Source organism: Rhinopithecus roxellana, chromosome 13, assembly GCF_007565055.1.
Source record: "Rhinopithecus roxellana isolate Shanxi Qingling chromosome 13, ASM756505v1, whole genome shotgun sequence".
Taxonomy (NCBI): domain Eukaryota; kingdom Metazoa; phylum Chordata; class Mammalia; order Primates; family Cercopithecidae; genus Rhinopithecus; species Rhinopithecus roxellana.
The window spans coordinates 10,259,979-10,285,664 of NC_044561.1; the positions used below are offsets into that span (position 1 = coordinate 10,259,979).

At 47.7% G+C, this 25,686-nt stretch overlaps 2 protein-coding genes across 9 annotated transcripts in view; one reads left to right on the forward strand and one right to left on the reverse strand.

Annotated features, from left to right (window-relative positions):
• Positions 1-25,686, forward strand: part of PI4KA (phosphatidylinositol 4-kinase alpha) — a 148,658-nt gene that overhangs the window by 66,139 nt on the left and 56,833 nt on the right. For all 7 annotated transcript variants that reach the window (XR_004052828.1, XR_004052830.1, XR_004052829.1 and 4 more), the window contains 3 exons: positions 23,440-23,548; positions 23,895-24,031; positions 24,181-24,314. Coding sequence is in view for 2 of the 7 variants with exons in the window: in XM_010381790.2 (XP_010380092.2) it covers positions 23,440-23,548; positions 23,895-24,031; positions 24,181-24,314 (380 nt within the window). In the remaining 5 variants the exon portion in view is untranslated. The remainder of the gene's footprint in view (positions 1-23,439; positions 23,549-23,894; positions 24,032-24,180; positions 24,315-25,686) is intronic.
• Positions 253-15,117, reverse strand: SERPIND1 (serpin family D member 1). Of its 2 annotated transcripts, none has more exons than XM_010381789.2 (5): positions 15,043-15,117; positions 9,032-9,936; positions 4,674-4,947; positions 1,806-1,950; positions 253-1,094 (listed from the first exon to the last, which is right to left on the reverse strand). In XM_010381789.2, exons 2-5 carry the CDS (start codon positions 9,918-9,920, stop codon positions 903-905), a joined length of 1,500 nt encoding a protein of 499 aa, XP_010380091.1. In that variant the 5' UTR covers positions 9,921-9,936; positions 15,043-15,117; the 3' UTR covers positions 253-902. The 2 variants fall into 2 exon arrangements, with proteins under 2 accessions (XP_010380091.1, XP_030771459.1); XM_030915599.1 differs by lacking the exon at positions 15,043-15,117 and adding an exon at positions 10,202-10,341 and having other exon boundaries at positions 271-1,094.

Here is a 25,686-nt window from a genome sequence, read left to right on the forward strand (position 1 = left end):
GCTGCAGCAGCCTGGCAGAGACTGTGGGAGCCCTGGGGCTTGTGTGCCACTTAGCACCCCGCAGTTCTGGGGAGCGCAGGCCCTCCCCAGGACCAGGCGCACACCTGTCCTGTCCTGAGAACATGCCCTGCTGTGGCACATGGTGGTGCTCAAGTGACTTCCTGTCAGCCTTTATCATTCCTGAGGTTGTCCAGGAATTTGGATTTGGCTTTTGATATTTGAGCTTCAAAAAATAGAGAATTGTAACAGATGCACAATAAATGTAGCTACATTTATTTATCTCTAGTATGGGAGACACGGCACACACTGTCCTGCAGGTCACAGGGAGGCAACAGCAGGAGGGACTGATGGCATTCAGCATGGATTTGAAAGGTCAGGCTTTGAGAAAATTAAGCCCTAACATTAGCCCAGGGCACCCCTCGTATGTCTTGAGGTGGCTTCTTCCCTGGACATCAAGAATGGTACTAGTTGTGTACCCTCCTTGGGAGAGGTAAGGAATTAGTCACACCACTCATTTCTGTGCTTGATGTTCAGATGAGGGGCTTGTTGGAGAAAGGCTTGAGTGACACAGCCAGGTGTGCAAGGACGGGGTCACTGGAGCAGGAGGTGCTTAGGATGCACTGCTCAGGTTTGCTCAAGGGGAGAGGTGAGACCCTCTAGGTAACAGCAGACACACCACAGTTACAGTGACTTCTGTGAGCTTATAGCATGGGCTGTTGTGCAGAATTGATTCCAATAAGCCTCTCTTCTTGGTCGTTTCTAAGCTCCTCTCATATGGGCCTCGAATTCAGATTGGTAGCATGAACTATGGAAGTGATGCCAGAACATCTCTGTTCTCATTGTTGGAATGGAAACAAAATGAGGGTGTCCCCAAGACACTTCAGACACCCAGACCTCCACTTCTAGGACCTGCTGGGATTGGCCACTCTTCCCATGAAGAGCAGACAGCTGGTGCGGTGCTCGTAGATGAGGAAAAGAAAGGGGCGGTCGACAGTGAAGCGGACTTGGGTGGACAGCGGCATGAACCCCACCGTGGTCACAGCGGTGGCTTGGGTGCCTTCCTCGTTCACTGTGATCGTGCCTTGGTGCTTGAACTGTTTAGAAAGGAAAGTTATCAGATTCTAGAGGTCAGCACACAGAGGGCTAGAGTGCCCAGCACAATCTCATATCATTCAGGGAAAGGATCCAAAGACAACATGTAAGGTGGAAATCACAGCTGGTCAGAGTCACCCTTGAAAATATCTGTCACCACCTGTCAAGAGCAGCCATTGCACTTAGAGGCCGGGTGGTGTAACTCTAGGGTCATGTTCCCTCTTGGCAGTGCCTGTGGTCTGAGGGTCGTGGGGGCTGGTGCAGGATAGCCACCCCAGCTCCAGCTCCCCACACTGCTGTGCACTTCCCCGGGACAGGGAACTGGGTCTGCTGCACTGTTTGGACTGAGTGCCTGATTGGTTTAAGTATGTGTGTAGTGTGGTGTTTAATGGCTCTTTCATGATTCGGCAGGGGGTAGCTATTTCCCAGACTGGAACACATGTCTTCCCTGTCTCTGGTGTCAGCAGGAGTGGTGCTCACCCCATGGCTGCTCTTGGGACCTCCCTGCCCACTAAGTGTCTGCCAGGTGCCGTGCTCTCCAGCTGGCTCCACGAAGCTAGGCTTCTGTGTACCCCAGCCAGGCCAAAGAGCAGACTCAGCACCCCAAGCTGGGACATCAGATTGGGGAGTGGGAAGGAAGGGCAAGTGGAAGTGGGACTGTGCTGAGGCAGACCCTGGGGACGGGGCAGAGGGTTGGACAAGGGAGTGGTTACCAGGTCGATGGCGATCCTTTGGTCTGAGATGCCTGCCATGTTGCCATTTTTGTCAAACAGTGTCGTGATCCCCATCGACTTCAGGGACTCCACTAGATTGTAGTTCTTCTCCAGCTTGAATTTCGGCAGAAGCACTTCTCGAGTTCTAGACAGAAAAGGAAAGGGGGGCCCAATTTTATTGAACCACAAGTTACAAAAGAATCATGATTTTCCCTTTAAAGGGCCATGGGTTACATTTATCACAGAATTGATATAGCACTTAATAAAATTTATATTCCGGGACTGTCAGTTGAGGATTTTAGGAAGTGCATTCCATTGTAATTCCACTACTGAAAACTGAGGCTTGTTTTCTGTTGCATGGTTATTTCCTTGAGACTGTGTGGTTTGTTTCCTATCTTCAAGGTTAGCAGCAGAACTTTTCCTGGTTTGTGGTTTAAAAAGGCATCTAAAATAATTCTCTGGTTTAGTTCCCCAATTTTAGGCATTTGGTTTTTTTGTTTGTTTGTTAATCAAAGAGTTGAATATCGGCCGGGCGCGGTGGCTCAAGCCTGTAATCCCAGCACTTTGGGAGGCCGAGACGGGCGGATCACGAGGTCAGGAGATCGAGACCATCCTGGCTAACACGGTGAAACCCCGTCTCTACTAAAAAATACAAAAAGGAGGTGGCGGGCGCCTGTAGTCCCAACTACTCGGGAGGCTGAGGCAGGAGAATGGCGTGAACCCGGGAGGCGGAGCTTGCAGTGAGCGGAGATCCGGCCACTGCACTCCAGCCCGGGCAACAGAGCTAGACTCCGTCTCAAAAAAAAAAAAAAAAAGAGTTGAATATCTGGTAGTGTACTTTTTTTTGTTGTTGTTGAGACGGAGTCTCGCTCTGTTGCCCGGGCTGGAGTGCAGTGGCCGGATCTCCGCTCACTGCAAGCTCCGCCTCCCGGGTTCTCGCCATTCTCCTGCCTCAGCCTCCCGAGTAGCTGGGACTACAGGCGCCCGCCACCTCGCCCGGCTAGCTTCTTTTTGTATTTTTTAGTAGAGACGGGGTTTCACCGTGTTAGTCAGGATGGTCTCGATCTCCTGACCTCGTGATCCGCCCGTCTCGGCCTCCCAAAGTGCTGGGATTACAGGCTTGAGCCACCGCGCCCGGCCGGTAGTGTACTTTTAAAAGGAATCTTTCCCGTATATACTAGACAATGCTGAACATTCTCAGTCTTTGCCTCAACTTACTGAATCCCTAAGGGGGTGGATAGCAACAGTAGTGCCTGTGGAGTCAGTCTGGCACTTTGCAAGGGATAAAGAGATTTAAGCTGCAATCCCAGCTGGATAGGCAGGAAGGCTTGATCTTCTTTACTCTTGTACCTAGCTCATACCTGGCACCAAGTAGGATCTCAATTAAGTCAAATGAGGCCAGGCACGGCGGCTCACGCCTGTTAATCCCAGCACTTTGGAAGGCCAAGGCAGGAGGACTGCTTGAGGCCAGGAGTTCAAGACCAGCCTGGGCAACACAGCGAGACCTCATCTCTACAAAAAAAAAAAAAAAAAAAAAAAAAAATTAATTAGCTGGGCATGAAGGTGCACGCCTGTAGTCTTAACTGTTCAGGAGGCTGAGGTGAGAGGATCACGTAAGTTCAGGAGGTTGAGGCTGCATGAGCCATGATGATGCCACTGTACTCTAGCTTGGGTGACAGAACAAGACCCTGTTTCAAAAAAAAAAAAAAAAAAAATGCAGTCCTTTTCTCAAGAGCTGCCGGGCTGCAGGGAGGAATGGAGGGAGGCAGCTACAGAAGGGACGTTGTTAAGGAAAAATTCATAGAGCATGATGACTGGCTGCCCAGGCAAATACCTTCCTCTAAGAGCCCACTTTTCTCAGTTTGGTTGCATATGTTTGTATTCTTGTCCTGTAAGGAGGCTCAAACCAGAATCACTTCTTCATATGGCCCTAGCCAGTATCCAGTAAAACAGAAATAAGACCTCTCGATTCGTTCTGCTATGACCCCATAATAATCTCAATAAGTACTTAACAGGCTGGGCGCGGTGGCTCAAGCCTCTAATCCCAGCACTTTGGGAGGCCGAGACAGGCGGATCACGAGGTCAGGAGATCGAGACCATCCTGGCGAATACGGTGAAACCCCGTCTCTACTAAAAAAATACAAAAAACCTAGCTGGGTGAGGTGGTGGGCGCCTGTAGTCCCAGCTACTCGGGAGGCTGAGGTAGGAGAATGGCGTAAACCCGCGAGGCGGAGCTTGCAGTGAGCTGAGATCCGGCCACTGCACTCCAGCCTGGGCAACAGAGCGAGACTCCATCTCAAAAAAAAAAAAAAATAGGTACTTAACAGCTGCAGTTTTAACTACAGAGTAATGAATAATAATAGAGGAAATCATAAATGATGTGTCCTCAGTACGCTAAGGGACCTTGGAATTTCCTGGGCAGGGAAGAGTTGAACCAGTCTTTTTTGAATGCCTCCTAGGTTCCACGTACTGGGAGGGGCGCTCAGCATTGCTGATTCTGTTATTTTCTCACAGCAACCCTGGAAAGTAATGGAATTATCCCCATCTTAGGAATGATGAAACTGGGACTCAAAGCCACAAAGCAAGTACATAGCAGAGCTGGGATTGTTTCCAAGCTGTCTCTAAGTCACCTGCCCCTAACTTCTGAAACTGGCCCCTGGAGGGCAGATGTGTCCCTTATGAATGCTCTCTAATCATCTCTCATGTCAAGCAGCAAATTGGAGCTGAATTAACAGAGTGGCCCTGCATGGTAATTCTTGGGTACTTGTACATAATTCTCCCTTTTTAAAAAAATGATAAATTTTCCAGTATTCCCAGACACCCCCAGCATTTGGGAGATCAAAAGAACAAACACACAGCATGAAGTACCTGTTTGTCATGCTTTTTTGCCATCTCTCCACCACCTGGGGTGTCAGTTGTGCTTCGAGGGTCTTCATTCCAGACAACTTGTGTGGGACCACAATTAGCATACTGATGCCCCCCACGTATTCCAGCTGGAGGACGTCGCAGTCCAGCTCCTGGTCATTTGCTGCAAGGAAGTTTCCCTTGGTCTGCATCATGGAAACCTTGACCACCTCTCTCTCATTCAGCCGGAAGTTGTGGTTGTGTGTCATTTCCACTGGGAATTTATTCACCCAGGATCCTGTAAAGGCCACAGGAAGAGGCTGTTATGAGAAGGTTCCTTTAGGGAACCTTCATTCTCACCCTTGAGAATGAATCTGCTTCCCCTGGAGGCCTCGTTCAGATAGCCTGCAGAGCCGACCCCACAGGCTCTTGATTCCTGAGGTCTGGTTTGGGCTGAAATTTGCACTTCTAACAAGAGAGGTTAATAAGAGGTTACCTGGACCGAATGGTTTCTGGATTATAATGGGTCTGATATGAACTAATTGTTTGACCACGGTAAGACACCTAACTTGCTGCGCTTCTATTTCTTCATCTGTCAGATCTGTGAAATGAGTAACTTTGGGCTCTTTTCAGCTTTTATTATTATTATTATTATTATTATTATTATGTTTTTGAGACCAGGTCTCGCTGTGTCATGCAGGCTGGAGTGCAGTGATGCCATCATACTTTATTGCAGCCTCACACTCCTAGGCTCAAGGTATCCTCCCACCTCAGCCTCCCTCCCCAGTAGCTTGGACTACAAGCACGTGCCACGGCTGGCTGTTTTTTCTTTCTGCCTTTTTTTTTTTTTTTTTTTTTTTGTAGATGGGGTCTTGCTGTGTTACCTAGGCTGGTCTCAAACCCTTGGTCTCATGCAATCCTCCTGCTTCAGCCTCCCAAAGCACTGGGATTATAGGCATGAGCCACCCTGCCAGCCTCAGCTCTGTCTTGATGGCCTTCATCCCTCACACTGTGATTCTGTAGTGACTAACAAGACATTTGGGTGATGCCATGTGTTGCCCTTAGGATCACCACTGTAGATATGGGGACAGTGCTGTGTATCCAGGAATAAGCCCATGTCTATTTTAGCTCTAAGATGTGAGTAACTAATAGTGATGGGTGACTAGTAGTTGAGAACTGGCCATGTGCTGGGCATTCTTCTCAGCACCTTTCTTGTATTATCGCATTTCTGCTCCTAGCGACATGCAAGTTGTGTGCTTTTTGTTATCCCCATTTTATATATGAGGAAACAGGCACAAAGAAGTGAAGCAACTTGTTCAAGGTTTCTAGCTGGTGGGTAGAGCAGCCAGGATGAGATGAGCAGGAGGTGTCTTGGAGGTTGAAGTACCAGACAACTCCTGCCTGCCTGTGAGTGAAGCTCAATTCCCTTCTCCCTGAGTCTGCCTCACCCAGGGTTTCTCAACCTCAGCATTTTTGACGTTTGGGCCAGATAATAGTCGGTGGTGATGCGGGCTGCCCTGTGCATGGTAGGGTGTTTAGCAACATCCCCAGCCTCCTCCTTCTAGATACCAGTAATGCTTACCCCAGCCCCCCAGGTTGTGACAACCACAAGTGTCTTCAGACCTTGGGGACACAGTTGCTCTGTTGGGAATCACGGCCCTTTACAGTTTGGATGGAGCTGTCCCACGTCTCCTGGGATTCTTTCCTTCTGACTTCCTCCCTAGAGCGTACCTCTGTTTATTGTGCTTTACAAAGTGATTATCACATTCAAAATTAGAACAAAATTAGTAATGGAGATGATTTCATATGAAATTAAGTGAAATTAAAATTACAATTCTAGACACTCTTCCCCTTTGAGAAGCATCCTTGAATGATTGGGTAGTCCTAGCATTTGATCCCTTGTGATTCCCAACATTAAGTGACTATTCTCATATGATGGGGAAAGGAAGCAGAAGTGCTTGCATGTGTGTTTACACTGTGGTGTGACACGGGTTACTGTGTTTAGGAGAATGTCAACTGACCATGCCTGGTCATTTCTTCACCTCCATGCAGGCAGAGCTGGTTCGCTGCTGTACTTCTCTACCTGTCCCTGAACCCTCAGCCAGGGCTAATGCAGAGGCCTTTGGTGTACTTGGGGGAGTGAACAGACCAGTAGGACGGAGGACTTTGATGCTACCAAAAAGGCTTCTGCCAGCCTGTTCTGAAGTCAGTCCTAAACATTGGTTATTTGCTAGTAGAAGTAAAATAAATGTCACTAACAGTATCATATATGTTTAACATATTGTACTAGTATTGTGATCTACAGTTTCATTCCCTCGAATTCACTGAGCTCTTGCCATGTGCCACTCTGTTGCATCACCATCTCTTATGGTTCTTCCCTTGGCCCTGTCAGAGTAGGTGTTATCTCTCTGATAAAGATAAGGAAACTGAGTCATAGAGATGTTGAATGACTTGTCTGAGGTCACACAAACGAGAAGTGGTGAAACCAGGGCTTAGGCTCTTGTTTGCTCAATTCCAAAACTTGTACTGATAACCAGTAACAAAAAGGATATGTGTGTTCATCATGTACATGTGGTCTCTGTGTGTGTGTCTGCCACAAGCCTGTTAAAACTCAGCCTTTGATTCCACCCACAGGAGGCCAGCATTGTGCCTTCCCTTGGGGTGGAAACCTGGGTGTTAGAGCGGCCCTGCTTGGTCTATCCAGCAGAATACCTGCCTTGTAGAGCTGCAGGGACCTCAACCAAAGCACAGAGCAGATGTGTTGACAGATCAGGAGGGGCTCTGGCCCCCTTTCCGTGAACAGAAGCCAGGAGCTGAGCGGGGTCTCCTTCCTTCGCCTGGGCTGCTATAAAACCACAGGGGCTAACTAGCGGAAAGCACTGGCCTCCAAGTCTTCAGGGACTGCCCTTTGCGGGTACCTGGTAGTCCTTGGTGGCAAAGAGAAGTGGTTGTGTGTCCCCGCAATTAGTCCTGAAGCCAAACCATTCCTCGTGTCTCCCCTTCTGCACTCTTAGCTTAGAGAGTAAAGTAGAGGTTTCCTCTGGTCTGGTCCAGGTGAGGGTATTTGAAAAGAGAGGTTTGGATTTCACAAATCCCTGCTCATTTATTCATAGGATTCCAGGGGTCCTATGGGTGTGGGGTGACCTCCTTAAAAAGTGCCCTTGTGAGGCCGGGCGCAGTGGCTCACACCTATAATCCCAGTGCTTTGGGAGGCTGTGGCAGGTGGATCACGAGGTCAGGAGATTGAGACCATGCTGGCTGACACGGTGAAACCCTGTCTCTACTAAAAATACAAAAATTAGCTGGGCGTGGTGGCAGGGGCCTGTAGTCCCAGCTACTCGGGAGGCTGAGGCAGGAGAATGGCATGAACCCTGGAGGCCCCAGAGTTTGCAGTGAGCCGAGATCGCACCACTGCACTCCAGCCCATGTGACAGAGCGAGACTCCATCTCAAAAAAAAAAAAAAAAAAAAAATGCCCTTGTGCTCAGCCCAGAACAGTTGCTGGGGAAATAGTAATTTATTTCTCTATCCCACCTGCCCAGTAGTTCAAAAGTATCCTGAAAAGCACTTGTAGATGTCAATGTCAGCTGTTTAAGCTGAATAGTTCACAGGTGCATTTCTTTAGCCTTTTGTGTATATTTCTGCTTATTGATAATTGGGAAAGGAAAAGAGAAAACTCAAATCCAGGCTGGCCATATGCTAAAACAGTTTTGGTATTACTTCTTCCAATTTAACAGATTGCTAGTGATGGCCTGTCTGGGTTCAGCTTTGGCTCTGCCCCTTAATAACTGGATGCCCTTGGATCATCATTTTACTTCCTTTTTTTTTTTTTTGGAGTCTCTCTCTCTCTCGTCTAGGCAATGGCACAGTCTCAGCTCACTGCAATCTCTGCCTTCCAGGTTCAAGTGATTCTTCTGCCTCAGCCTCCCAAATAGCTGGGAGTACAGGTACCCACCACCACGCCCGGCTAATTTTTGTATTTTTAGTGGAGATGGGGTTTCACCATGTTGGTCAGGCTGATCTCGAACTCCTGACCTCAAGTGATCTTCCCACCTCGGCCTCCCAAAGTGCTGGGATTACAGGCGTGAGCCACCGCGCCCGGCCCATGCTTTTACTTCATGCTTTGGTGGCTTCCTCTGTAAAATGGGGATGCTAATAACAGTGATGATCTCACAAGTCTCTGTTAAAGCACAGAGTTAGGGCTCAGTAAGTGTCAGATGCTACTGTCAACTTCAGCTTGGTTCCCTGTCCCTGTTCCAGAGTCAATCTTGTGTTTTGTTTTCCTGGATAAATTATAGCTACCGTATGTGGGCATTCAATCTACCCACGTACAAAAAGAGTATGTTGTGGGTGTGCTCTGAGAACTGTAAAGGTGCTTCTTACCTTTGAAGTAGATGCAGTTGAGAATCATCATCTGGGTAGCAGGGTCTATGTTCTCCAGAGCATCTTTTATGAGGCCCTTGGTGAGCTTCATGATGTGGTTGTTGGTTTTTGATATGAATGCAGGGTCTGAGAAGTCAGCCACCTGGGCCTCAGCAAAGTAATACTCTCTTACTTTAGTTTTGAAGTCAGGCAGGATTGGAAACTGCTTCTGGATATAAAGGTCATTGACTGACCGCAGTGTGTACCCAAAATTCCTCCTGAAGAGGCGATGAGTCAGCTTACGGAAGAGATTATGAATGGTCGTGATTTCATACTTGCTGCTGGCATTAACAAAGTCTTTAAAATGGAAAATCGAGTGCACTTGTTCATGGGTCTCTCCCTTCAGACCTAAGGAAATCATACCCATTGCAGTAGAAATGCCAACAGGTGCTATGAAGATGTTATCAAAAGTGTTGACCTGGTCTTTCAGCACTCGGTAGAGGTTGAAAGCGAACTTGGCGTTGAGGATGTTAAGGCGCTGGATCCGGCTCTTGCCGTGAAAAAGCTGGAGGATGTTCCCAGCACTTGCATCAGAGTCTGTCGGGGAAACTGACAGACTGTCAATGATGTCGATGTAGTCGTCGTCTTCACTGAGTATCTTCTCCAGGTCCAGATAGTCGTCGTCCTCCTCCCCCTCTGGAATCCAGTCGTTGGTGACGGTGTTTTCCTTGTGGAAGTCGGCAGGGAGAAGAGGCATGCTCAGGTTTTTGTTATTTAACTGCTCCCACTGGGGATCTGCAGACTGAGCAGTTTCCCCTCCTTTCTCAAGCTGATTCAGTGGGCCTTTGCTGCCACCCCACACAGATGTTACGATGAGGAAAATGAGAAGTGGGTGGAACGAGTGTTTCATTTTGGCAGAGCTAAAGCTGGGAGGGAAGACAGAACACAGTGAAAGGCGGCCTGGCTGATCCACACCCCGCTGCAGCATCCACATGGCAGGTTCCCTGTGGCTTTGACCCAGGAGGAGGCCCTCACAGCATTAGTTCTTAACTGTTTTAGGATCATGGACTTTAAGAGAATCTGATGTAGATAAACAGACACCCAGCCTTTGATGTGGGACTCATAAACCTCACTGAAGGATCCATGGGCCCCTTGATGAAAATCCCTTCTTTAAAGGTTTGCAAAACTAACCTAGAATCCTGGGAGCTCAGGCATCCCGGGGAGGAGTTTCTTTTTCTCCAGACACCTTGTCCACCACCGCCAGACAGTGTTTAGGGACCAGAGACAAAGTTCCCACCAGGGGCTCCTGGACCAGTCAGGGGACAGATGGTTCAGAAGTGCAGTAAAGCAAAGACTCTGAAAATAATGCTGCCAGAGCACAAGGGGGATACGGAAAGGGGTGTGGTCTACCCTGTGTGGTAGGAGTGGAAGTGCCCAGAGAGTCAGGAAACTTCACCAAGAGCTGGGTTTGAGTGGGGCGCCCAGGGCTGGTGACTGGAGAGCACCCAGCAGGGATGTGCTTTAGAGGGACTCACCATGCCTGTGTGACTCACACTATTCTACCTTTGCAATGGAGATGCTGTTGAAAAATGTCCATGGGCCAGGCTTTCTGAAAACAGATACTCTAAAGATACTTGAAATTTGTGTAATCTTTGGGGTTGTTTAATATGTTGTGTTTTTTTGTTTTGTTGTATTTGGCTTTTTTTGTTGTTGTTATTTTTTGAAATGGAGTCTCGCTCTATCACCCAGGCTGGAGTGCAGTGGCGTGATCTCAGCTTACTGCAACTTCGGCCTCCTGGACTCAAGCAATTCTCATGCCTCAGCCTCCCGAGTAGCTGGGACTACAGGGGCCCACCACCACGCATGGTTAATTTTTGTATTTTGTTTAGTAGAGTTTTGCCATGTTGACCAGGCTGGTCTCAAACTCCTGACCTCAGGTGATCCACCCACCTCAGCCTCCCAAAGTGCTGCGATTACAGGCATAAGCTACCACACCTGACCTGGGGTTGTTTAATTTGCATAAGATTTGGAGCATGTCTGGTGCTGGGACCCCTCAGGGTGTAGTGAGATGATAATGGTGGCAGCCCCAGAGTTGGTATCACTTGCTATAGGTATACTTTTTTCTCCTTTGTATCTCTTAGACAATGGCTGCCACTGCTGTCAGGAACAACAAAATCTTCTGTGTTACTGCTTCTAACACAGGGTTAGAAACAAGAGATAAGGTCTGTGTGAGGGTGATATCAGCAAGCTCTTACTCAAGACCTGAGGGGCACTCCCTTTATTTAAGTAAACAAGATAAGCTTTTAGCACAGAGGCATTATGGTAATCCTGCTTTCCTCCCTGACTGATTCAGAGGAGGATCTGACTTGGCCTATCAAATCTGTTTTGGCTGCCAAATCCTTTGTCTTTCTCTTGCTTACTTCCTGGTTGTTAACCGCACTCTGGGTAGATGAGCTTTGATGCTTCCATGTTTTGCCAGGACAGTGGCCATAAGTGTTTATAATGCTGACTCAGACAGGTAATATGTGGTCCCAACTTCTAATCACCCCAGAAAGAACTGCCAGCCAGGCGCTGTGGCTTACGCCTATAATCCCAACACTTTGGGAGGCCAAGGCAGGAAGATCACTTGAGCCCAGGAGATCTAGACCAGCGTGGGCAATATAGCAAGTCCTCGTCTCCATGAAAAATTAAATAATTAGGCCAGGCGCGGTGGCTCACGCCTGTAATCCCAGCACTTTGGGAGGCTGAGGCGGGCGGATCACCTGAGGGTCGGGAGTTGGAGACCAGCCTGGCCAACATGGATAAACCCTGTCTCTACTAAAAAATACAAAAAAATTAGCCAGGCGCGGTGACGCATGCCTGTAATCCCAGCTACTCAGGAGGCTGAGGCAGGAGAACCGCTTGAACTCGGGAGGCAGAGGTTGCGGTGAGCCGAGATCACACCATTGCACTCCAGCCTGGGCAAAAAGAGCAAAACTCCATCTCAAAAAAAAAAAAAAGAAAAATTAAATAATTAGCCTGGTGTGATGGCACATGCCTGTGGTCCCATCTACTTCGGAGGCTGAGGTAGGAGGATCACTTGAGCCTGGGAGGTCAAGGCAGTGAGCTATGATCACACCACTGCACTCCAACCTGGGGAATAGAGTGAGTCCTTATCTCAAAAAACCAAAAAAACAAAACAAAACACTGCCTTTTGTTAAGCTTATTTTGTGTCTATGACCATTTCCTATTAGGTAGATATTTGAGGGCCAGAATATCTGCTGCCAGTTGAGGTCTGGTAAGAGTTACTGTCTGCTCCTGTTAGGCAAATATTTGAACTCATTAGGCCTAAAGATGGGGTAACTGTTCGGATACTCTTCTTGAAATGCTGTCAGTGTGGTTGATGTTGATAATGGCCTCTGTTGGATGCCTGACACGCTGTATAAGGCGCTTTGTGTAACTCAGCTTCATCCTCCCAGCATTTTACACATCAGGAGACTGAGCCTTTCGTCACTGTCACGAATAAGTGGCAGTGGCTAGATTCGAACCAAGTTGGTTGAGCCTCTAGCCCACATCAAGTACTCTGCCTTGTTCACCCTGGAGTACCAGAGTGCTTCCAGACTCCCTGGCCGTGTAGAGCAGCTTCCTAGCTGTTTTCCCAGTGTCAGTCCCCTTCCTTGGGTCTTCCCTTTATAATACTGTTGAAATAGTAAACTCAAAGTTTGTTTTAGTCACAACTGAGAAACACTTTTGAATTGCACATTTTGGAGCAGGAAAGTCACATTGTTTCTGACTGAAAATGCCTGTTGCCTTTTCCAGGTCCCCATCTCAGCACCTGCCTGAGGCTACAGTGCCGCTAGTTTACACACAGGAAAACAGTTTCTAGAAACGATTTCTTTTTGTTTTGAGATGATGGGGTCTCACTCAGTCACCCAGGCTGGAGCACAGTGGCACAATATTGGTTCACTGCAGCCTGTTCCTCTCAGATTCCGGAGAACCTCCCACTTCAGCCTTTCAGGTAGCTGGGACCACAGGTGTATGCCACCATGCCCAGTTAATTTTTTGTATTTTTGATTGAGATGGGGTTTTACCATGTTGCCCAGACAGGTCTCAAACTCCTGAGCTCAGGCAATTTGCCTGCCTCGGCCTCCCAAAGTGCTGGAATTACAGGCATGAGTTACCATGCCCGGCCTCTAGAAATGATTTCTAATGTATGTATGTAGCTGCAAGTAGAACTGGGTCCAGTTTCTGAATGGAATCAGGCATCGGTATCAACAGCAACACACTTTAAAAAGTCAGGAACAAAGAAAGTAAGCAGCTGGTAGAAGGCTTCTTGCCCAGCTACACTTCAGGTGTCCTCCTCTTATCACTTCTTGGCCTTCTGGCTAAGATCAAGAAGAAGAAGACCAGGCATAGGGGCTCACGCCTGTAATCTTAGCACCTTGGGAGGCCAAGGTAGGAGGATCGCTTGAGCCCGGGAGTTCAAGACCAGCTGGAGGAACATAGCAAAACCTCATCTCTATTTTAAAAAAGAAAGCCAGAAGAAGAAGGAACAAAGGGGGAAAAAGTTTTTGTCTCAGATAAAAATAAGGTTAAAGAAGAAAACAAAAACTAACTTGAAGAAATAAACATATTCAGGAAAATGCATCTGAGGCCCGATAGAGTGGCAGAGTAAAGACATTCATGTTTTATCCTGGTATTCAGAAGTTATATTTGGAAACTTCTTATACCCTGTTCCCACATTGTCTGATGAAAAGCCAAAAATAGTTTTCATCATTCCCTTACCAGAGGAAGGAGAAAATATGTCCGATATCTTTTATGGATTGAAATTAAAGATCTGAAGGTAAATCTTCCTATTGTTTTGCTATTTAGTATAACAAATGTAGAAGACGTTTAAAAACTGTCACTAGGTTGTGATTAAATCCAGATGACTATTTGAAGAGAAACAATATATTTTAAAGATAAATCATTCAAAAGTTTTTCTTTTCTTTTTTTTTTTTTTTCCTGGGAACTTCATATTGTGCTTTCTTGCTAATTGCCAGAGCTAGGTTGGCCTTTTCAGTCACACATCAGAGTGTAACACTTGATAAACCATCGTCCCTCCTGGCGTGTGGTCTCCAGGCCCAACAGAGCAGGCAGAATGGGAGAGAAGTAACTGCCTAAAGTTTGGAAAACTTTTTGTTTTGAAATAACTTAAAACTTTCAAAAAAGTTGAAAGAATAGTGTAGTAGAACAACTCCTGTATACCCTTACCCAGATTTACCAGGTTTAAAGTTTTGGAACCTTTGCCCTGTCATTTTGTGTGTGTGTGTGCGCGCGCGCGCGTGTGTGTGTACGTGTGTACTCACATGCATGAACGTATGCATTTTTTCTTCTGGACCATTTGAGAGTAGGTCTCCTATATCTTGTTCCTCTAACCTTTTTTTTTTTTTTTTTTTTTTTTTTTGATGGAGTCTCACTCTGTCGTCCAGGCTGGAGTGCAGTGGCACGATCTCTGCTCACTACAACCTCTGCCTCCTGGGTTCAAGCGATTCTCCTGCCTCAGCCTCCTGAGTAGCTGGGATTATAGGCACGCGCCACCACGCCCAGCTAATTTTTGTATTTTTAGTAGAGACTTGGCTTCACCAGGTTGGTCAGGCTGGTCTTGAACTCCAAACCTCGTGATCCGCCTGCCTCTGCCTCCCAAAGTGCTGGGATTACAGGTGTGAGCCACTGCGCCCGGTCCCTCTAACCTTTAATACTAATACTTCACGGAAAATACCTAAAAGCAAGGATATTCTCATACATAATCACAGGACAGTTACCCAGTTTGATTAATAAAAGTACAATACTTTCATCTGTTCCATAGTTCCTATTCTAATTTTGTCAACTCTCCCAACAATGCAACTGACACAGTTTTATAACAGGCAGATTGAAAAATGAAACCATTTCCCACTTCTAAAAGGTGTAGAAAGCTTCTGAATTCTTAGTTTGCTAGAAAAATGAACCAGTTGCCTATCTTTGAATACCACAAATAATTTATGATCAGCAGAAATATTAGAAACCCAACTTACCTCTGTGCTTCTGAGAAGTGGCGCTTCAGAGATGAAAGCAGCCAAGGTCATCAGTGGGGTTTCAATGTGAACTTTGGTGCTGGGCTGTTGCTGCATATTTTCCAAAGTAAATATGTCCCAATCCAAACACCAGGCAACTAGCTTGGTCAGCACAAACCCCCTCAGCTGTGCCTTTGATAACTGCAGAGTGGCTTGCAGCTCCTCATTTCCAGTTCTTAGAGCTGAGATTTTGAGTATATGACGGTTACTGTGTTAGCATGCACTCATAGCCTTGGTGCAGGAGCAGCCCTTCCTGAGGTCACCACATAAACAAGGGGCTCTTCTGGCCTTTGAGGACCAGGCTGCATTGAGGGTAGCTGAAAGTAGAGACCATGCATCTGCCTCCAACTGTGTCTTCTCTTCTGGGATGATCACAGCATCTGCCCTCCACCTGCTCTCCGGGGTTGATGTGGCTGGCTCAGCCACTGGGCTGGTGTCTCCATCCTTCCAAGAGCTTGTTCCTCAGTGAAAAGTGGAAGAGAGAGGACAAAATGAGTGGCTTACGGAATAAGGAGACCGTGGCATGGACCTTTCTCCAGTCAAGGGTTGCTGTGTTTGTTGCCAGTAGGTGCAGCCCAGTACTCCTGTCTGTTGTGGGACAGATAGGACTATTATTGAGTAGTGCTTCCCAAACTCAGGGCCACTTAGGCATTCGTGGGGATCTCTGAGGCTGTGATACATTTTGTGATTCTGTTTTTGGGTTTTTTTTTTTTGAGATACTTTTGCACTGCTGCCCACGCCGGAGTACAGTAGTGCGATCTCAGCTCACTGCAACCTCTGTCTCCCAAGTTCAAATGATTCTCCTGCCTCAGCCTCCCAAGTAGCTGAGATTATAGGCACGCACCACCACAACCAACTAATTTTTTGTATTTGTAGTGAAGACGGGGTTTCACCATGTTGGCCAGGCTGGTCTTGAACTCCTGGACTGAAGTGATCTGCCCGCCTCGGCCTCCCAAAGTGCTGGGATTACAGGCGTGAGCCACCACACCTGGCCCTATGTGATTTTTGAGACAGGGTCTCACTCTGTCACCCAGGCCGGAGTACAGTGGCATGATCTTGGCTCACTGCAGCCTCAACCTCCTGAGCTCAAGCAATCCTCCTCACCTCAGCCCCGCAAGTAGCTAGGAATACAGGTGCATACCACCATGTGTGGCTAACTTTTTGACTTTTTTGTAGAGACAGGGTCTCCCTATGTTGCCCGGGCTAGTCTTGAATTCTGGGGCTCAAGTGATCCTCCCGCCTCGGCCTTGCAAAGTGCTGGGATTACAGGCATGAGCCACTGTGCCCAGCCTTATGATAATTTGTTTTTTAATTTGTGTTTTAAATTTTATGGTCTAAAAAGTTTTAAGAATATTCTGGATTGTCTGGAAGATCAGCTTATCACAGAGACTGCTCCTCGAGAGCGTGTTTGGGAGTGTCGGCACCCAGAGTCTATCTGAAGGGAGAATGTGACTCCTAGGAGAATCTGCGGGTGTGCAAGGGGCCCATGGGGGTGTCTGTGCATTGCTGTGTTTGAGAAATTCTAGGGTGTACAGGTCCATTGTGTTCAGGACACAGACCAGTGGTTGTGTTTGAGTCTGGTTTTGCATTCTAGCTTTGGTTAGAGCTGTCTTAGAGCCTTCATCTGTCACACACAATACTGAGTCTTCAGCATGGCACCATAGGCAGAGACTGCTACCTGAGCCCACACACCTCCTGGGGCCACCTTCCTCAATCTCTATCTTGTTCTCACACATGCCAAGCCTGGCTCCAGCACAGCCCTGGCACTTGCTATTCTTTCTGCCAAGGGCACCTTCCCTGCAGACCAGCAGGTGGCCGCTGCTGTCACTGTTCGCTCTTGGTTTCACTGAGGCGTCACCAGCCACCCTGGCTGAAATTGCCCCTTGGCCTCCAGCTCTAAGTGTTCTGCTCTCTGAAATGAGGGTGACAGTTACACCTACTGCATGAGGTTGTTGTGAAAATGGAATGAGATAGTGAATGTGTGGAAAGCATGTAGAGTGGTGCCTGGCATTCAGGAAATGTTAGTCCTCATCGTTTCATGGTGTTACATATTTATTCACAGAAATGGTCTGGGAAGGGACACAGCATTCGTTTTCATGCTATGTACTTCTTTGACCTTTTTCTATGTGTATGTATTACTTTTGCTATTTTTAAAGCCAGTACCGGCCAGGTGTGATGGCTCACACCTGTAATCCCAGCACTTTGAGAGGCCAAGGCGGGTGGATCACTTGAGGCAGGAGTTTAAGACCAGCCTGACCAACATGGTGAAACCCCGTCCCTACTAAAAATACAAAAATTAGCCGGATGTGGTGGCGCACGCCTGTAGTCCCAGCTACTCAGGAGGCTGAGGCAGGAGAATCGCTTGAACCTGAGAGGCGAAGGTTACAGCGAGCCGAGTTCGTGCCGCTGCACTCCAGCCTGGGTGAGAGTGAGACTCTATCTAAATAAATACATAAAGCCAGTATGTTTCCTTCCTATCTAGATTTCTGATCATGTAACCCACTATTGAAAAAATTTGATTTCAATCCCTCTTGACATTGACATTTTTCAGTCATTTTCCCATTTAGTGGTAACAGCTTGTATATGGCTTTAGCCCCCACTGTAGAGTAGTACCTCCTGTCACACATACTCCATTGTTCTTTTGCAGTTTCAAGGCTTGTCTCATGGGTAGATATTTTTTCCAACTTGAAAAAATTTTTTTTAGTTAGAAAAAAGTGGGGTCTCACTATGTTGGCCAAGTTGGTCTTGAACACCTGGCCTCAAGCAGTCTTCCCACCTTGGCCTCCCAAAGAGCTGGGAAGACAGGTGTGAACCACCTCATCCAGCCTTGTCCATCTTTTAACATGAAATTTTAAAAATATACAGAGGGGCCAGGCACAGTGGCTCATGCCTGTCATCCCAGCAGTTTGGGAGGCTGAGGCAGGAGGATCACTAAAGTTCGGAAAACTTTTTATTTTGAAATAACTTCAAACTTTCAAAAAAGTTGAAAAAAGAGTGTAGTAGAACAACTCCTATATACCCTTACCCAGATTTACCAGGTTTAAAATTTTGGAACTTTTGCCCTGTCGTGTGTGTGTGTGTGTGTGTGTGTGTGTGTGTGTGTGTACACGTGACTAGCTTGGGCAACATAGCAAAACCCATCTCTCTCTCTCTTTTTTTTTTTTTTTTTTGAGACAGAGTTTTTGCTCTGTTGCCCAGGCTGGAGTGCAGTGGCTCAATCTCAGCGTGCTGCAACCTCTGCCTCCTGGGTTCAAGTGATTCTCCTGCCTCAGCCTCCCAAGTAGCTAGGATTACAGGCACCTGCCACCATGCCTGGCTAATTTTTGTATTTTTAGTAGAGACAGGGTTTTACCATGTTGCCCAGGCTGGTCTTGAACTCCTGACCTCAGATGATCTGCCCGCCTTGGCCTCTCAAAGTGCTAGGATTACAGGCATGAGCCACTGTGCCCAGCTAGCAAAACCCATCTCAAAAAACAAAAAAGCATTAACTAGGCTATGATGCTACACACCTATAGTCCCAACTACTCAGGAGTCTGAGGCAGAAGGATCACTTGAGCATGTACAGTGAGCTATGATTGTACACCTGTACTCCAACCTGGTCGACAGAGTGAGACCCTGTCTCTAAAAAAATACATATACGTACACAGAGAAATCGGAATAATTGAATACTAAATATCCATACACCCACAACCTAGGTAGAATAGTTAATATTTTGCCATATCCACTTAATTCCATGTGTTGGGGGCTATTTTCCTGGAGTGTTTGAAGGTGAGAAGACATCACTCACTTCTGCCCTGGGCACTAGCACCAGTGTTTCTTCTATCGAAGGGTCTCTGCCCTGTGCTGTGCTACCATCACTCCTGGGAAGATCACAGGCCTCACATATATCACATGTCTAGTCCAACTCAGATTACTCCATGACTTCAAACATGTATTTTATGGCTTTTTAATTTTTATCTGGTCAGGGTTTCATGCATTGCATTTGGCTGTTATATCTCTTTAGAATCCTTTATCTATTTCAGTCTTTCCACTTCTCCCTGACCTTTATTTATTTATTTATTTATTTATTTATTTTGAAACAAAGTCTCACTCTATTGCCCAGACTGCAGTGCAGTGGCGCTGTCTTGGCTCACTGCAACCTCAGCCTCCTGGTTTCAAGCTGTTCTCCTGCTTCAGCCTCCCGAGTACCTGGGACCACAGGCGCGTGCCACCACACCTGGCTAATTTTTTATATTTTTAGTAGAGATGGATTTTACCATGTTAGCCAGGCTGATCTCGATCTCCTGACCTCGTGATCTGCCTGTCAGCCTCCCAAAGTGCTGGGATTACAGGTGTGAGCCACCACGCCTGGCCTGACCTTGATACTCTTTAGGAGCGAGCAGGTCTCGTTTCTGGAGACTAGAGCAGTCTCAGCCGAGACAGTGGCCAGCAGGCCTGGAGAAGTCAGAGAATAGGGAGAACCTATAGGGCCACTTTTAAGCCAGAGTCCTCAGGAGGGAGCCAAGAAGTTCACAGGGTCAGGAGTAGGATCCCAAATCAAAGATAGAGTCCACTTCCTCTTTTCAGTGTCAAAATCACTTTGAGCTTCCCAGCCACGTGGAGCTGCTGTTCTCATTGAGAGGGAAGCATTCTAGAAGCTTGACCCTTTCCATAACCACCAAAGTCTAGTTCTCTTTAGAAGGTGCCAGAACCTGTTAGCCACATAGGCCTTGAATTGCAGTCTGGAAACCCCTTCATATCTCCACCATCGCTTATCCAGGGAGGCCGATCACTTCAGAGCCAGTCAGTCCCACAGTTGCGTATTCTTACTCTCACCATCCTTGGCCGCTAGCTGAACTGGAAGCCCCTTGTCAACTGTCCTTTTGTGGCCACGTCGTGTGCAGCTCAGATTTCCTGCCCTCTGTCGCGTCAGTCTACTGTTACCCTCCACACAGCACTCTCCAAAGCTCCCCACCTCCTCAGCACCTATCCAGAGCCCACTGTGCACCCCCAGGTCTTGGCCCACTCTTCCCAAGGACACAGTGCCCTGGTGGCTCTCAAGCAGAGGTGTGGAACCTTCTTCCACACAGGTTGCCAAGCCCTTGACCGGCACCTGCACCCTCCCTTTGATTGTAAAAGGAACAAGTTCATGAAAGAGCTCCAGGAAATACAGACATGAAAGAAGAAAAGTGAAATCCCTAGCAACCCAGAAATAATCTTAATATGTGGCTGCTTTTTCCCATCTTTGTTCTATGCATATATGTTTAGATTTTTAAAAATCTGGCTGGGCGCGGTGGCTCAAGCCTGTAATCCCAGCACTTTGGGAGGCCGAGACGGGCGGATCACGAGGTCAGGAGATCGAGGCCATCCTGGCTAACACGGTGAAACCCCGTCTCTACTAAAAAAATGCAAAAAAAAACTAGCCGGGCGAGGTGGCGGGCGCCTGTAGTCCCAGCTACTCGGGAGGCTGAGGCAGGAGAATGGTGTAAACCCAGAGCAGGAGAATGGTGTAAACCCGGGAGGCGGAGCTTGCAGTGAGCTGAGATCCGGCCACTGCACTCCAGCCTGGGCGACAGAGCGAGACTCCGTCTCAAAAAAAAAAAAAAAAAAGATTTTAAAAAATCTATATCATTATTTATGCATTTTGCTTTTCTTTCACTTGACATATTGTGATTTCTACATGTGTCACCAAATAGTCTTCGAAAATATGATTCTTGGCTGAGCACAGTGGCTCCTGCCTGTAATCCCAATGCTTGGGGAGGCCAATGCCGGAGGGTCTCTTGAACCTAGGAGTTTAATACCAGCCTGGGCAACATAGTGAGAGCCTTTCTCTACAAAAAAATGTAAAAAATCGGTAAGGTGTCTGTTTGCATGAAAAAAGAAATAATAATAATTAAGCCGGGCATTGGCCACTACTCCATCTGGGAATTGAGTAAGTAGCACCTCTACCTGGTCACTGCACTGTCTGGGAAGTGAGGAGCACCTTTGCCCAGCTGCTGTGCAACCCTCCAAGTGTGAATTGGCAGCCTTGTGTGTGATCTTTCTCCCTTCCCCAAGTTTGCATTTTCAACATTAAAGTTTACTTTTAAATTAAAAGTTTAGAATTGGAAAAATAATAATAATAATTAGGCCAGGTGCAGTGGCTCACACCTGTAATCCCAGGACTTCGGGAGGTTGAGGTGGGCAGATCACTTGAGGTCAGGAGTTTGAGACCAGCCTGGCCAACATGGTGAAACCCCGTCTCTACTAAAAATACAAAAATTAGCTGAGCATAGTGGTGCACACCCATAGTCCCAGCTACTCAGGAGGCTGAGGCAGGAGAATTTGCTTTAACCTGGGAGGCAAAGGTTGCAGTGAGCCAAGATTGTACCTCAGCACTGCAGCCTGGGCGACAGAGCAAGACTCCATCTCAAAAAGTATAAATAAAATAATAATTAGCTGGACATGGTGGAGCACACCTGTCTTCCCTGCTACTGGAAAGGCTGAGGTGGGAGGATCACTTCTTGAGCCTGGGAGATCGAGGTCAATGCTGCAGTAATCTGTGATTGTGCCACTGCACTCCAGCCTGGGTAACAGAGTGAGACCCTGTCTCAAAAATAATTAATTATACTTTTTTTTTTCTGAGACGGAGTCTCACTCTGTTGCCCAGGCTAGAGTGCAGTGGCACCATCTTGGCTCACTGCAAACTCCACCTCCCGGGTTCACGCCATTCTCCTGCCTCAGCCTCTGGGTAGCTGGGACTATAGGCACCCGCCACCATGCCCGGCTAATTTTTTTGTATTTTTGTAGTAGAGACGGGGTTTCACCATGTTAGCCAGGATGGTCTCAATCTCCTGACTTCGTGATCCGCCCACCTCAGCCTCCCAAAGTGCTGGGATTACAGGCATGAGCCACTGCGCCTGGCCAACTTATTACACTTTTAATATACTGTTACTTATTTAAATGCCCCTTTCAGGTGGACATTTAGTGTGTTTCTATTTATTTTGCTGTTACAACATTTTTGTTCCTAAATCACGTTTTTAAATTTTTTTGGATAGATTTCTCAGGGATGAGATGTTGGGTGAAATATGCGTGGGGACATTGAGAATTTCTGATGCATATTACCAAATTGTTTTCAAAGAAGTGTTGTGACAGTTTACAGTCCTGCCTGCTGTATGTGATGTGTCACAGCCCATCCCATTGTACCCTCCTTGCTTCAAGAGATGATGTCTTCATCTCTCCCACCTCTCTGTCCCTGGCCCAGTGCCTGACCCATACTGGGTGCTTATAAGTGTTTGGGGGTAGCAAAGCCCTCGCTTACCACAGACTCAACATCACTGATGGAAGCTCAACGTCCACTGGGGGGTCTGTAGGGATCAGCCTGTCCAGCTGGGTATCATGCACAAGTTAAACCTTTTGGTGTTTTTGAGAGGGAGTTTCGCCCTTGTTGCCCAGGCTGGAGTGCAATGGCACAATCTTGGCTTACTGCAATCTCTGCCTCCTGGGTTCAAGCAATTCTCCTGCCTCAGCCTCCCGAGTAGCTGGGATTATAGGTGCCTGCTACCACGCCCAGCTAATTTTTTGTATTTTTAGTAGAGATGAGGTTTCACCATGTTTGCCAGGCTGGTCTTGAACTCCTGACCTCAGGTGATCTGCCCACCTCAGCCTCCCAAAGTGCTGGGATTACAGGCGTGAACCACCGCGCCTGGCCAAGTTTAACCGTTTATATCACTGATGAGTCTCTCCCTGCTTCCCACCAGCATCTGGAGCAGAAACAGGGACAATAGCCCCTCACCTGCACCTGAGCAACTCTGCTTTACCTGTTACACACATGGGAATTCTGCCCGAGATTGCTGTTTGGAAAATTTGTGCTGCCTGGCCCATGAGAGTTCTTGTGCTCTCCTCCCTGCCTCCCCAGCAGCATCCCTTCCTCCCAGCTCTGGCTCGCATCCGTTGTTTGCCTTTCCTATGCATTTGTTGCCCTCCACAGTGCCAGGCTTAGGACCTAATGCTCCTGTGGCTGAACAGGCTGCCTTCTCTTCGCTCCTGGCTAAGCTTTCCTCGAATGTTAGCTCTGAGACCCGTGACACCTTCTCTGGGAACTCTACCCCACTGTAACTGTTGCCTCCTGCCTCCAAACTAGACAGAAAGTCCTTCAAGTGCAGGAACAGGGCTTTTTCCTCCCTGGCACAGCACCTGGTGCACACTAGGGACTCAGTACTTGAATGGATGGACAATGCTTATTGGCAAAATTATCACTGCTCAGTGTGCCTTTTCCTACCCAGTCTGAGTCTCTGAGAATGCTTTTGGAGAATGAATCTGTGGTTACTTTTACACCTACAGGGATTAGGGTTTCCTGAGCAAATAACCTCCTTTCTCCCTCTCTTCTTGGCACATCAGCTCACCCGACGACTGCCGCCCATCAAAGAAGCTAAGCCGCGGTTACAGAAGCTCTTCCGGGACTTCTGGCTGTATTCTGTTCTGATGGGATTTGCTGTGGAGGGCTCAGGTAGGGGGATAATCTCTCTCCCGGGGAAGATGGAGTGCAGAATGAAGATAAAGGTGAGGTCAGGCCCATGTAATTACGAATGTGAGCATGTTTAAATGAGTCCACATGCAGCTGCTTCTTCCTGCAAGTATTAGCAAGTGTTACTGTCCCCACATGTAGTTTAGGGTGCTGAGAATGCCACACACCTTAGGAAAAGTCTGTCCAAGTTAGGTAATAGACTCATTTCTGTGCCTAGTTTTTGGGATAATTGTCTCAAAGGACCCATGACTATAGAAATTGTCAGTCGACCTCACTGCTGTGCTTTCTGACCAAGGTGATTTCCTTATTTGTGTTCACTTTATTGCAGGACTCTGGCCGGAAGAGTGGTACGAGGGGGTCTGTGAAATAGCCACCAAGTCTCCCCTGCTCACCTTTCCCAGCAAGGAGCCACTGCGGTCTGTCCTCCAGTATAACTCAGCCATGAAGAACGACACGGTCACCCCTGTAAGGATTCACATCTCATTTTTACCATGCTCTCTGGGCCAATTAGGGCAGATCCTTTCATTGCCATTATTAACACATGTTGCCAGCCACTGGGACCTGTTTGTCCTGGGAGGTGCCCCCTGAGCCCTCGGATGTTTCTCTCCCTCCAGGCTGAGCTGAGTGAGCTCCGCAGCACCATCATCAACCTGCTGGACCCCCCTCCCGAAGTGTCCGCACTCATCAACAAGCTGGACTTCGCCATGTCCACCTACCTCCTCTCTGTGTACCGGCTAGAGTACATGAGGTACACGTACCTTCACCACCATGCACATCCACATTTGAGCTGGGTTTTCATTTTTGTGCCCTCGTAAGCATGATACTTTTTTCAACTCCTCCCAAGACATGCAAACGTTCTGAAAAACCAAGCAAAAACATCTTCTACTTTTCTCGTATGCCCCTCCTTCATGACCACCAAGTACCATGTCTGGTAACACCTCCCAGTATCTAAGCTCCGCATCATCCCCTCTCTAATAGGAAACAGGCTTCTGGGCAGTCGCAGTCAGTGTTGTGAACTCAGCCCACAGGCTGAGCGAGGCCCTTCTGAGGACCCAGCCTCACTGAGTGCGTGTCTAGGACACTCACGGAGCTGCCCAGAACCACGGTTGAGTACAGACAGCAAATGCAACATGAGGTGGGGCCGACTCCAAAACAATCCTGCATGTGGCCCGATGCTCAGGACACACCTGTGGCAACAGCAGTCCTAACAGCAGTAGTAACTCTTTGGAGCTACAGCTGTTATCATGTTGACCTCAGAAGTAAACGTGGATTGAGTGCCTGTGCTGTACCAGGTACTGTGCTGCATTACCCATGTTTACCCCTCCCGACATGCCTGTGAGGTAGGCAGTGTTATATAGACCCACTGTGCTGAGGCCTCAGGCACCCTGGGATAGCAACTGAGTACATTGTCTACAAAATGATGATTCCTGTCATTAAGAAAATGTCAAATTACACTCAGCTTAAGTCATGGGAGAGTGCAGATAAGTCGTAGAATAATTCCTTTCACAAATGATTTGAAAAAGAAAGTGTTCCTAAAAGAAAGGCTATTTGGAAAACACTATTTTAGCCTTTCTTTGTTGCCACCAACCCTCTGGTAAAATAGTCCTTGAAAGCTCAATACATAAAAGGAAGGCAGGGTGCTTTGGTTGCTTCGGAATGCACCCCACCCTCCTGCTCAGTCTCCTCCTCCCTGCCCTCAGCAGCCCAGGGCTCCACACAGAGCCAAATATGGAAACCCATTCTCCCCAAGTCCCACAGAGCCAAGGGAGTTTTGACTTTGTTCTTTTTTCATTATAAGTGTCTTTTATTTTGGCCGGACGTGGTGGCTCACACCTGTAACCCCAGCACTTTTGGGAGGCCAAGGCGAGTGGATCACCTGAGGTCAGTTTCAAGACCAGCCTGGCCAACATGGTAAAACCCCATCTCTACTAAAGATACAAAAATTAGCTAGACATGGTGGTGGACGCCTGTAATCCCAGCCACTCACTTGCCTCACTTGCCTCAAGTGAGACAAGAGAATCACTTGAACCCGGGAGGCAGAGGTTGCAGTGAGCCAGGATCGTGCCACCGCACTCAAGCCTGGGCAACAGAGCAAAACTCCATCTCGAAAGAAGAATGTG